The following is a 13,127-nucleotide window of genomic DNA, read 5'->3' on the forward strand; positions in this document are numbered from 1 at the left end:
TTTTGGGAAACATACTGGCCAAAAATATTAACATTCTTTTTCATGTGCCCCCTACAACAGCCTATTTAGGCTCCTTGTGCAGGCAAGAGTAGGTACAGCGTCTTCAACCTGATTCCCGCTTACCCTCGCACAGTGCCCGTCTCCTGATAATTCACTTGGATAAACTTGCCAAAGCGACTCGAGTTGTTGTTGTGTGCCGTTTTTGCATTTCCAAAAGCCTGCAAAAAGAGAAGCCATCATTACATTCGAAAAGCCACCTCCTTACCTTATTTATATGCACACCACTAACAACTTGGCTTTGGGTATTTCGCTATCATTGTATAATTAATAAAAAGCATACAGTGAAAGTTAGTTGAATGGTCTACAAAAGAATACGACACGCTTCCAGGGACCGTATTCATTTTCAATTTGGTATTCATGAAGGGCAGATAAATGCTGTTGAAAAATAAAGTGTTAGCTGTATAAGAGAGACTTAATATTTGAAGTTGTTATAGTCTATATTAAGGCTGTGCTTTATTAATTTAAATTAAATATAAACGTACACTGCTCCAACAAGACTCTAAATTTGAATGAGCTAGAGGAAGCTGCTTTTTAATTATATATGGAATTAGGGGAAAAAAAATACTTTGAAGGCTTCTCAGATGTTAGACAGTGTCATATATAGCACCAGTGCAACCCCAAGTATTTTCAGCACTTCAGACACTGCCACTTCAGTTTGCTGCTGTTTTTCCAAAATCAAAACACTTTTAAGTCTCTATTATGCAAAGCTTTTATTAAAACCCTGCCTTACCAAGGCACCTAATACAGAGAGTCATTTATTGCCATTTAAAAGAAAGCTCTGAGCAGAACCACTATTGGAAACCTGTAAGAACTGCAAGCTCAGCTTCCCTGAAAACTGGTATTTTCAATTATGCCTAAATCACTTTAATAACAACCTGGCCCACAGCGACAGGATCCACCAAGCTGCCAGGTCCAATTACTGTTTCATTTATTAAACCAGTTTTGATAACCATTCGCCTTTTCTTCCAAGCCAAACTTATTTAAGGTAATTATACGCGAGATAATTTCTAAGTGTTGTTTGTGCATGGACACTGAATTACAATTAGAAATATATTTTGTGCTGAGGCTTAATAGCAGAGCTCAGCTCCAAGCTCCCAATAGATTTATTCCCTACTCAGCTATTTATTAGAAAAGATTAAAAGGGCTTTACATCTATAATCTGAAGCTTTTCAAATGACCTTTTCACATTTAACTTTGCAACTAAAAGCAAAAAAAAAAATAAAGGCCAAATTAAATGAAACCTTGGCATCAAGGCATTCGACCCCTTCCGTACACGCACGATGCATGCTCTCCTGTCTCCTTTTATCTTCCCAGATTTATTTAGCAATCTGGTTAGATTTAATGATTTAAGAACTGAAGGAGGTTTGCTAACAGAATAACAACGTGATTTCAACCCTCCACCCCACCACCAATTTGAATACAGGGATTTGTTTAAACTCAAACTGTTGCATATGAATTCACTTTAGTTGACTAAAACAAGTTCTGGGATAGCTGAAACCTGCCAAGCAAGCGGATTATACCCGAGAGATCATTTCAGACACACAGCTAAGGAACGTTCCTTGACAGAGGTTTCAGATCTTTTCAGGCTGCTCACACTTGTTTTCTGCTTATTCCCCCCCAAAATCCTCACTGCACCCAGCATCCCTCCTCTACTCCACCCTCAGGAGACCATCAAATGTGCCTGCACCTCCAGGTGACCATTGAAGCCCCCAAAATTCTCCCAGCGACGAAAATCCACTCATCCTCTCCCCCAAAAGAGACCTTTTGGCATTAAAAGACACAGTGCTATTTAACATTTCCAATGGATTCACCTGTCCTCCTCCAGGTATTTTGGCAAGCAGAGACACAGCAAGAAGCTCATAAGCAGAATACGTTGATATTCAACACAAGCTAGTGCATTGCCATATATTTATATCTCATTTAAATAACATTAATTACATTATGAGCATTTCCCTGCAATAGGAACGACCACAATCTAAGACATGATGTGAAGACAATCAGATACATTTTCTAGATAGCTAATTAACACTGTTCACTTGAGAGCAAACGAACTCAAAACAGACTAAATGGATGGCAGCCCTATTTTAACCACCTTTTCATATAATTTAATAATGAATTTAAGAAAAAAAACAATATTAAAAGCATTTTCTGGTTCGGTTCCCTATGCTTATACCTTAAGTAGTAGCTCAAGGAGATAAATATGGTCTATTAACTAGGGTTTCTTTGGGAAGAGCCTTACCCAGGAATAAACGTTTTTTATCTTGTAACAAGGAACATTTAATCAGGAGAAAACGTTTCAAATATAGGCGTGGGGAACGGTGAGAGTCCTCTTTTTTATGAGCTTTTTTCCTGGATGAATATTCCAGACCACATTATATATTATGACACAAACGCCTACAGAAATCATAACCCATAATATCCCTCTTTCATGTGTTTTTCTTTAGTGCTGATGTAAATGAGCAAGCTCTTTGGATCACCTCTTGTTCAAACTCAAGGCTGACTCCATGGCAGAGGCACGCTGGTGAAGGGCCAACAAGTAGCTAAAGAAACGCCTGATGTTTAACTTGAGACAACTTAAGACATTTTTGTTTGGTTTACTCACCGTGTTTCTTTAACAGAACTATTGGGCTATAAAAAAAAAAGCGTTATTAATTCAATTTATGCATGCCTAATCTATATATGCTCAAACAGGACACCGTCCTTCTGTAGTACGGCATAATATAATAGTTCAGCCTTGGAAAATGCAAAACGTGTTATAACTACTTCCCCAAAACAAAGTATCATCTGTTTGTATTATTTCCCATTACTAACTCATTGATTCGAAGCTGCTGAGCAGCTCAACGGACAAAACTCTCTAACAGCATTCTTCAGATTCTCAGGGAGACCAAAGCTTTTACTGGCTGGGGCTCAACATTTTGAAGGAAACAAGATTCAATACGTTCCTCTGTAGGAGCTGAGCATCCCTCTGGACCCGGCACTGGTGATTCAACAGTTTAGAGAAGGCAGAGAAAGAAGCAGCTCCATTCCTCCTGCCTCCTACAACCCTCCGGTGCACAAAGAGATGCTTATCATGGACGGCAGGGGGAGGGGAGGGGGGAATAAATAATTAACAGTTTCGTGGCTAAATACTTCACGTTTCTCCTCGCATGATACCAAATGCTCGTGGTCTCATTTTGGATTTAATATTAACGCAATCTGGATTAATTACAGATTATAGCCAGAATAAGGATTATTTTAATGTCTTTCCTGAAATAAGGTTATTTTCCAAAGCCCTGAATCTAGGAAAACACCTCAGTGACTCGTTCTCATATAGCAATGACAATAAGATGCTACTATATAGATAATCCTAATTGAACGTCGTTCCCATAAAAAAAACCAGCTGTGTTCCCCTATAGAATAACAGTTTCTGCAGTGAAAGCACTAGTGGAAATATGTGTCTTCATGGGTGTATTTAAGGTCCCCAGCCCTGCCCTTCTCAAATGAGCCTCTAACACTCACCCTTAGAGGAAAAAATAAACACATAATTTTCTCTTTGCTATGTAGAAAGAGAAATTTGTTAATAGACAGAGTTTTTTACATGGTCTCCCATCTTCTTGAAGTATAATTTTTTTTTTTTGAAAGCTGTACCATGAATATATCAGAAGAAAAGGAAGCCAACTGCTTAAATCTCAATACAGGTTACGCCACCATGGAATAGTTATATTAATAGTTATATACCATCACAGAGCACTGAAGGGGCAAGATTTAGCCACGCTCATTCACGCTAGGGAAAAAAAAAAAGTTAATATCAGACAAGAGGCTGCTGGAAGACTGATATTCCCTGGTTTACTGTGAATTTTGGAATTCATGAATCAAATGTATTCATAAAGTATGAATGACTTGTAACTGTATAAGCAAAGTGGAACCTCAAAGCATCTGCCAGCAATACAGCAGCCAGGGAAATAAACCACTCATCTGAACCTATGGAAGCAAAGACAATGTTTGTGAATTAAAATATTTGCATATATAGGAGCTGGTAAAGGACAAGGGGTTGTAGCCAGGTGGGGGTCAGTCTCTTCTCCCAGGTAACGGGTGATAGGACAAGAGGAAACTGCCTTAAGTTGCGTCAGGGAAGGTTTTGATTGGATATTAGAAAAATTTCTTTACTGGAAGAGCAGTCAAGCATTGGAATGGGCTGCCCAGAGAGGTGGTGAAGTCCCCATCCCTGGAGGTGTCCAAACAATCAGAGGATGTGGCACTTCAGGCCATGTTTTAGTAGGCATAGGGGTGTTGGGTTGACTGTTGGACTTGATGATCATGGAGGCCTTTCCCACCTTAACGATTCTATGATTCTATGGGTGCAAGAATCCATATGATGACCAAAGAGCCCAAGCACTGGGACTGCACTAAAGACAACAGCATAGGAAAAGTCTATTTACCATCAAATAATATAAACACAAGGCCAGGCCCAGAGTTAGATGGACACGACAACAAACGATGTAACAGCAAGGATTCAACAACATGCCAGAAGAGCATTCCCGTGCTTTACCTGTAGCTTTACCTATAGCTATATGCTTCCACAAAGAGTAGTGGTTTTAAAAATCACCTGTAACTTACTTCCAAATTTGAAGACTATTTTTCCCCAATATTCTATACATTATGCTTGAAAAAAGAAAAATAAAATTCACGAGTATCTTTATGCCACAAGAAAAAAAACAACAACACAGGAAAAAGAATAGCCTATTGAAATTTTTTTAATTTTAATGCCTCTTACGTGACCAGGGCATCACTGGCTCTTTAAGTTATTGTCTGTAGTTACAAATTCCTTTCTTCATCTTGTAACATAAACAGCTAAAGACAAAGAACATTGTTTTCTTTCAACCTGCAACCAAGCTCCCAGCACTCTTCTTGTCCTGTTATACTGCTTTTTAAAATAAATATATTGAATTATGGCCAGAACATAAAATGCATCTAGACTACTTAAGTTAGAGCCTTGCTAAATCCCTTCTCATTATTATTTCTGCCCTGGGAAATACTTCTTTTAAATCTGCAGGTCACCACCTGATGAAACATATCAACCAGAATTGCACTGCTAATACCACTTTGAGATAGGTCCCCCAACTTTCGGTTTCCGTGAGGAGCTCTCAAAGCCACCTCTATGCAGCAGAGACCGCAGCACCTAAATAAACACCTCAATAAGTACCGAAGCCAAAAAATATGAGCCACAATTTGCGTTCTTGCAAAGCAAAATAGCTTTTCTATGAATCCCTCAAGGCGTTGTTCTGCATGGCCAAGCAATAATACTGAATATCTAGTTCACAGCAATTAAATACGAGTTCAAGCGCTGACACCTCGTTCTTTAATTCTCTTGGTTGTGGCTACATGTTCCATACTGCCTAATGAAACCACCAATGCTTTTCTGGTAAAAAGCACCAACCACAAAGTATTTATAGCGTTCACGCTGCAATGCTTGAGCAGAGCTCGCATCAAGAATGACCTGCAACCCTGAATTGCCAAAAATCAACTTTAAAAAGAACCCAAAACAAAATCTTTAAAAGTTTGCTCTTTCGTTATTCTTTTCTGCAGCAGGACACTGGAGCACATCAGAGCCAAACCCCAATTTTCCATTTTGCACCTCAAAGGTGACAAAGCAGTTTAAACAAAGTGCCTATAATGACAAAATACATCTATTTTTTTCTATTACAAACAGATGTTTTTCTCAAACTTTATAGAAAAAAATTCCTCTTGGCTGTTGACATGAGCAGAAGACTTTGAATGGCAAATAGGAGTTTGAAAAAAAACACACATACACGCGTATATATCCAAAACCTTCAAGTCTCTCATACATACCAGGATTTATATGTAACTTCAAACAATTCAGAATACAGTTTAAGGTATTCCTCCTCCACGCACAGCCCCCATTTAGTTGATAACCCCCACGACATCTCCTGGTTGGCAATACCTACAAAAGGTTGCATAAAATACAACTACTCAGTATTTTTAAAAGGAAGTTTTCGCAAAGCTCCAGCTGCTGCTGTACCATAACAAAACTGAAAAATAATTAAAAAATAAAAATACTAGATCTATGTTTTCCTTCCTTGCAATACAAGCCTGTTGTAGGTAAAAGAAGAAATGAAAAGCACTCAAACCTCTGCAAGCCCTGCAGCAGATAGCAGTTTGAAGGTGCTGGTGATTTGATCCATGGTGGGAATCCAACTCCCCATCAAGCCAAGAAACAGCAACTGCTCAAGGACAAAACCCTGAACCCACCTGACCTGCTTTGAGCACAGATGGCCCAAATGTCCTCTGGAGGTCCCTGCCAACCTCAAGTAGTCTTCAGTTTTCAAGTATCTAGTCATCTTCCTCACTATTCTGGTGCAGAAAGAGCAGGGACATGAAAATCATGTCTCAACATATTGCCTAAAACAAAATCCAATCCTACTCTAATCTTTGATAGCAAGCCACAGAAGACCATCTCTTTGGTGATGTTTGCTTTCTGTAGCATCTCCTATTAGTGTGATTTTTTGCTTACAACCTTCTCAAAACCATGTAGTTTTCTGTTTCTTCCCGTAAAATTAGTAATGCAAATTTTTGAGCTGGCACAGCAACCAAAAGATTCACAGAATCACAGAATGGCAAGGGTTGGAAGGGACCTCAGGACGTCATCTAGTCCAACCCTCCTGCTAAAGCAGGTTCACCTAGAGCATGTTGCACAAGACATTGTCCAGGCAGGCTTTGAGTATCTCCAGAGAAGGAGACTCCACAACCCCCCTAGGCAGCCTGTTCCAGTGCTCTGTCACCCTCTCCTCTCCTTGCTTTTCATTCCCCATCAAGGAACCTTTCAAACACATGACCTGCAAATACTTCAGACGGGGAAAGTCCAAAGGATAAAGACACCTGGGAAGTGCTGATGAGACCCTTCCTCCCCCTCAGGTCCATATGGACAGGCTTGCAAAGACTGCCCAAAGGTCCAAAACCATATTTAAAGTGTCTCCCAGCTCCATTTGTTGCCTTTATGAAGGTTAAAACATTTTTCATCCCACTGTCAGTGATGGTGCACCCTTCACTACATGGAATTAAGTTCAGCAGTATTCTTTCAATATAAAGCGCACGAAATACCTCATTCCATAATTACAATCACTGAATGGCGGCCAAGTGATTTCTACCATATTAACAGACATACCTTCTTGTAATTTAACTTATGTAGAAAATCCTACTGTCCTGATACAGGCTATGAAACATATTTGTTAACTTGTTTTTGTTGTTGTTCCAAATAGTTTATGCCAACTAAAAAAGTCTTACCATTGTAAAACATTTGCACTAAACCTATCTGGCCACAGTGAAACTGAGACTATTCGAGGGCAGCGCTTTCCCCCCTCTGCTGAATCAAGTCGCCATCCTAGGACAGAGCAATTAACCAACGAAACTTTTGCAGCAATTAGGCTTAAAATATGGGGTCAGTTAGGACCCCTTGTCTTTGTGCACTTAGAGTTCACACTCCCTAATAAAAATATGGGAGAAAACGACTTTTAATGTGAAAGCACTGGTTTGGAGAGGGTTTTGGACTGAATTTAATTTGAATAAATAAAAGAAGTGCCAGTATATGTAATGGGAATATCAAGAGCACCATTAAATACACTTCTATAGTAAGATACACCAGATAAAGTACTATAAAAGTCATTACAGTGCACGCTTGTCTGGGAGATTTAAATCTCTGCTGATGCAGGTGCTCTACCAGCTATGTAAGAAACAGGATTTAGCCTCTGCATTCCTGGCAAACGTTTCAACATTGGCAGAATATTCCTCCTTTGCCCATACTTAAGCATGGGATCAGACCATTTCAGCTTCTTCCTTTTATGCAACGCTCTGGAAGAAAGAGGAACTGTGTAACCGCAATGCAACAAAATAAAACCCCAAAACCAAACACAAGCCTCCTACTTATGTCCTTTTCCCGAACAGGGACAGTTTTCCTACACAAGTGTCGTTAATAGGAAAAAAAAAACCCAGCTAAGCTGGCAGATGGTCATCAGCAAACGCCGGTACGGATGGATCCTGGAGGCAGAGGCTGCCAAATCCCTAAGGTCTGGCTCCCATCCCTGGTCCTCTGCTCATACATTTATTTTTTTATGCGCAGAGTTGAGGGCCCTGGGAAGAGAAGCCAAACGCACGTGTTTTCCAGCAAACTCTCACACATTGGCCAACAAACATTTTGGTGGAAAAAAATCATCAGCCTGGGTTCAGTTTCGGATTTACAGAAGTATCCCAAAAAGAAGCTGGGAAGCTCACTGTTATTACAGTGGTCTCTCCTACCCACAGGATGCTCACAACGCCCAACATTTATACTCTGTGGCTAAAGAACAAACTTTACGACATCAGATGCAGGTAGCAAGTGTCCGACAGGTCCCATGACTGAGCAAAATCTCCTTAATCAGTGCTTCAAATGATTTTTTTCATACCGATAAAAATATAAAATAGAATCATAGAATCATAGAATGTTTGGGGTTGGAAGGGACCCCTAGAGGTCATCTAGTCCAACCCCCCTGCAGGGAGCAGGGACACCGCTAACTAGATCAGGTTGCTCAGAGCCCCGTCGAACCTGGGCTTGAATGCTTCCAGGGATGGGGCCTCCACTACCTCTCTGGGCAACCTGTGCCAGTGTTTCACCACCCTCACTGTAAAGTATTTCTTCCTTAGATCCAGTCTAAACCTACCCTGGTTTAGTTTAAAACCATTACCCCTTGTCTTGTCACAGCTGGCCCTACTAAAAAGATTTTCCCCATCTTTCCTATAGGCTCCCTTTAGGTACTGAAAGGCCGTAATCAGGTCTCCCCGCAGCCTTCTCTTCTCCAGGCTGAACAAGCCCAACTCCCTCAGCCTGTCCTCCTAGGAGAGGTGCTCCAGCCCTCGGATCATTTTGGTGGCCCTCCTCTGGCCCTGCTCCAACAGTTCCATGTCCTTCTTGTGCTGAGGGCTCCAGAGCTCCAGGTGAGGTCTCACCAGAGCAGAGTAGAGGGGCAGAATCCCCTCCCTCGACCTGCTGGCCACGCTTCTCCTGATGCAGCCCAGATGACCAGTTGATAACAAGTCGTGGCTTAAGGAGGAGACTTTATGCTCCCCCAGCAGGCAATACAAGTACCATAAATGAGCGTTACAGCAGAAACAAAACTGCACTAATAGAATGTCGGCAGATAAAAACCCCTTAATATATATTTGAAGTGACTATCAAATAGGTTACGCTATATATTACAACATCAAGTCATACCACTATTTCCTCACTTTGCATAATCCATTTTTGTGGAGCAAAAGAACAGCGATGCATCACAAACATCTGATGCTGCAATTAAAACATCTCCGTGATTGCTAGAAATAACCTCACAGTGCGCCAGGACCACCGATTATTTGCTTTGCTTTAAATAAAGTCTTATTGCAAATAGTAAGTCCCTTGAACTGAGCAGATGACAACATACGCGGCACCAGGATTGTTCCTTTTTCTCAAGGTTGAGGCTTTTGAGTTTCCAGAGCTGTTGACCACTCACATCTCACCTGCCATGAAGCCACCATTAAAGAAAATATGACTCCTCCATTTCCAAAAGCATCCATGTGTTTTGGTGCTCTCCAGAAGATGGGGTAAATCGCTGCCTGTGAAGCATTTCCCATAGCTTTTTAGTGCATCAAGCATTACAGACAGCTGTAGGAAGGCAGTCCTTAACTGTGGCTTCACGTAATTCCACAAGTAACATGGTTTAGGTCTTTCTGTCCAGAAGCACGTTGTCTTGGAAACACTGATGCTTCAAAATGGTACAACACACGACATCCCAAAATCAAGTATTATTTTATTTAAAATATAATTTCACTATGCAAAAACATCCATGCAGGAGACTACGTTCCCTTAGGACAACCTTGTAGCTCCTATCTCCATTCTCACTTTTTGATGGCTCTAGTAGCACTCAGAAGCATTCGCTGGAGCTGTGACTCACTTATTTTAAGAGCTGGTGATGACAGGCTGGTATCGCCAACGGCTCGCCCAGGCTGGAACCCTTGGTGCAACTTGCTTCCTTCGTGTGGTGGAGCTGTGGACTTCCAGCCCAAGGACAGGTCTGGAAACAAACCATCAAAGTTCGGGGATGTCTTCTTGAAGATGAGCATCCCCAATGCAATGCCAGCCTCAGCCAGAGCTGAGAGCTGCTGCCTGGCATGGAAGCAAAACACTGCCCATTGGCGAGAGTCTCATCCCTCGGAGAGGCATCTCCACCAGCTTCCATCACCCCCTCACCAACCATCAGCCTCTAAATTAGGGAGAGGTATCTGGTCTGGTCTACAACCCCTGGAAACTCTCCAGCCCCTGGAGGAGGCCTCTCAAAGTCCCTTCAAACCCCTGTTTTTTCCTTTTTTTTAATATAATAATTCTACATGGGGCCATAAGTGTTTAGAAATGAAGTTTCAAGCTTCCCCCTGCATACTTGGACAGCCCAAAAAACGCTAAAAAAAAAAAATTTGAAGCATTCACTGTTCTGGGCTTGACACTAGTTTTCCTGCAGTTTGTAACCAAAATCAATGCCACAGATGGAAAGGCAGGAGAAAGTGTCCCTACCGTAACGTCTCCCATCTGGATCCTCTTAGCAGAGGCACAGAGCCCTCATGTATATTTTACACACATATTTTTCCTGCTTTTCCCAAGAGAAATATGCGTAATGAAGAAAAACAAAAACACGTTAGCAGCAACAAAAGCATACCACTGTAACACAAGACCCAGCTTGGCTTCTGCCTGTGTTATCCTTCCTTTTAGACCTCGGCTACTTTTTGCTAGTTAGAGATAAAGAAAATAATACACACCCTCCTCTCCAAAACAACAAAAAAAAATTAGAGCTCTGCCATTAAAACAACACAATAAAACCCACATTTGGTTTTTGCCATGTAAAATATTGTATGAGTAAGAACAAGATTAAATGTGAATATACACGTCTCCAGCCCTTCCCTGCTCTTCTGTGGGATTATATAAATAATCCACAACTCTTTCTTGATGCAATTCCAAAATTTCAAGGGCTATTAAGCTGCAGCGTCAAATTCCCGTGCATCGCACACAGCTAATGTTACTCGCTTACACCACAGCAGCTCTGGCCAGGCCGATGATTTCAGATGTGAGCTCGCTTTACTGCACGAATGAGCCGATCCCCAGAGCTCCAAGCAGAAGGGGAGCGGGAGGAGGACGCTGCATCGCCAAGGATGCCCAAGAACTGCAGCGCAAGTTAAGTCTCCAAAGGCATTTAATAGCATTTAACTTTGCGATCTCTTCAGTCTTTGTACGTGATGTTTTGGGGAACACCAACTTTTTAGATTTTTTTGCTTTTTAGAAGAATATAGCAAACACTAGAATAATATCTATGTGCAGTACTGCATTTAAATTATAAGATGCTCAGAAAAAAGGTGTGTGACGGAGGGGCAGACGGAGCAGATGACCTGCTCAGAATAAATGAGCCATGTTCTGTTTGCTGCACTGGGAGCTGCGCACAAATATTTCATGCTACAACACTCTGCGCTGCTGACAGCAGGAGAAATGCAAACGATACACTTGGAAAATTCACAGGGGCATTGCTTGCTGGAGCAAACAGCAAGGGCAGACTTTCTTTTCTGATCAATTTCATGCAAATAAGCAATGCTTTGTTAGAGCGCACACTCCTCTTTTCCTGAAGTGGTGGTTTCCAGTAGACAGGTACTGTACGTCTAATTTTTTTTTAAGGCCTTTTCAGTTCCATTGCCACCATGCAGCCTGCTAAACCCCCTCCGATTGCTCCCCACTCTGAAGGTGTTTGGCTGACGTGCGCCCTCTCCATCGCCATGTAATTAAACAAATGGCTTACAATGCCACTTGTAAGAAACCTGCAAGCTCCACAACGGTGAAGTTTAGACCAGCATTTCTTCTTTCAAGCTTTGAAGAATCACTACAGTACGCTTAAGGCTTTTGGTAATTCTTCTATAATTAAATATGTGGTAAATAAATGAAAATCACCACCTGATGCTGTATCATACTAGCTGCGATGGGATTCAGATAGAGGCGAGAGATTTTCTAGACAGATGTAGTATTATCTTTAACCCAACTAACCAGAATAGCTGGAAAACTCAAGAAGCTTTTGAGTACACACGTCCTGTGCCAGGTTGAGGCAAACTGCAAAGCTCAAGTACAAATTCAGAGGGTTTTTTTTCTGAATGTAGCAAGAGATTCATCAGTGGAACATAACGGGAGACAAGGATCTTTAAGTGGAGGAGCAGAGGGATGTGAAAAAGGAAGGGAAAAACCAAGCACTCCCTGTGCTGAGCAGCAATATATAATTTATAACCTACATAAAACCACATTTTTGTCTATTCTTTGGAGGCAGGTTTTGACCTAACACGCAGCAACACATCAGAATAAAGAGTGGATCGTTACTAATTACGCTTGGTTTGTAAAAACAAACTGAGAACCAGCATTTGCAAGGAAAGGAGGCTCCTGCGCTTGCTCCGGAGCTGGACCGAGGGCAGAAGAGTAATGTCCAAAGGCACAACCCCAGCTCTGCAGCTGCCACCCGTACCACCCTTACACAACACAGAGCTTCCAGAGGGTGAACATTGCTTCGTGATGTCTGACCCAAGACACAATTTTTGTAGTCTCAATAAAGACTACATCGAAACACATAGTTTTGATGTCTTGGATCTTCCTTCACTTAAGGCAGAACTACAGAAATGATGGTTTATTTGATTTTATTCAAATTCAGTAGAGCATGTTTATGTGGAAGGATCAGTCTTAGCAGGGAAAAAAAGGATGGAGAGTAACTTAGATCCAGATCTCACTTTCTTCATCACACATTATCCACTTCCAAAAGCTTTATGCCATACACAGAGCTATGAAGTTACGACCAACAGACAGCAACCTGTGTATTCTCATTATAGACCACCCAAATAATAGAATCGTAGAATCGTTGAGATTGGAAAAGCCCTTTAAGATCACCAAGCCCAACCGTTACCCTAACCCTGCCACCCCACCACTAAACCATGTCCCTAAGCACCTCATCTGCCTGTCTTTTAAATACCTCCAGGGACAGGGACTCAACCAC

The 13,127-nt window shown here is 41.4% G+C and overlaps 1 protein-coding gene across 1 annotated transcript in view; it reads right to left on the bottom strand.

The window, feature by feature from the left end:
• MYO9A (myosin IXA) overlaps positions 1–13,127 on the bottom strand; it is a 154,796-nt gene that overhangs the window by 123,840 nt on the left and 17,829 nt on the right. Inside the window, exon 2 of the mRNA XM_035899416.1 lies at positions 124–218. Coding sequence (XP_035755309.1) covers positions 124–218 — 95 coding nt within the window. The remainder of the gene's footprint in view (positions 1–123; positions 219–13,127) is intronic.

Source organism: Egretta garzetta, unplaced genomic scaffold, assembly GCF_000687185.1.
Source record: "Egretta garzetta isolate BGI_Z169 unplaced genomic scaffold, ASM68718v1 scaffold287, whole genome shotgun sequence".
Taxonomy (NCBI): Eukaryota; Metazoa; Chordata; class Aves; order Pelecaniformes; family Ardeidae; genus Egretta; species Egretta garzetta.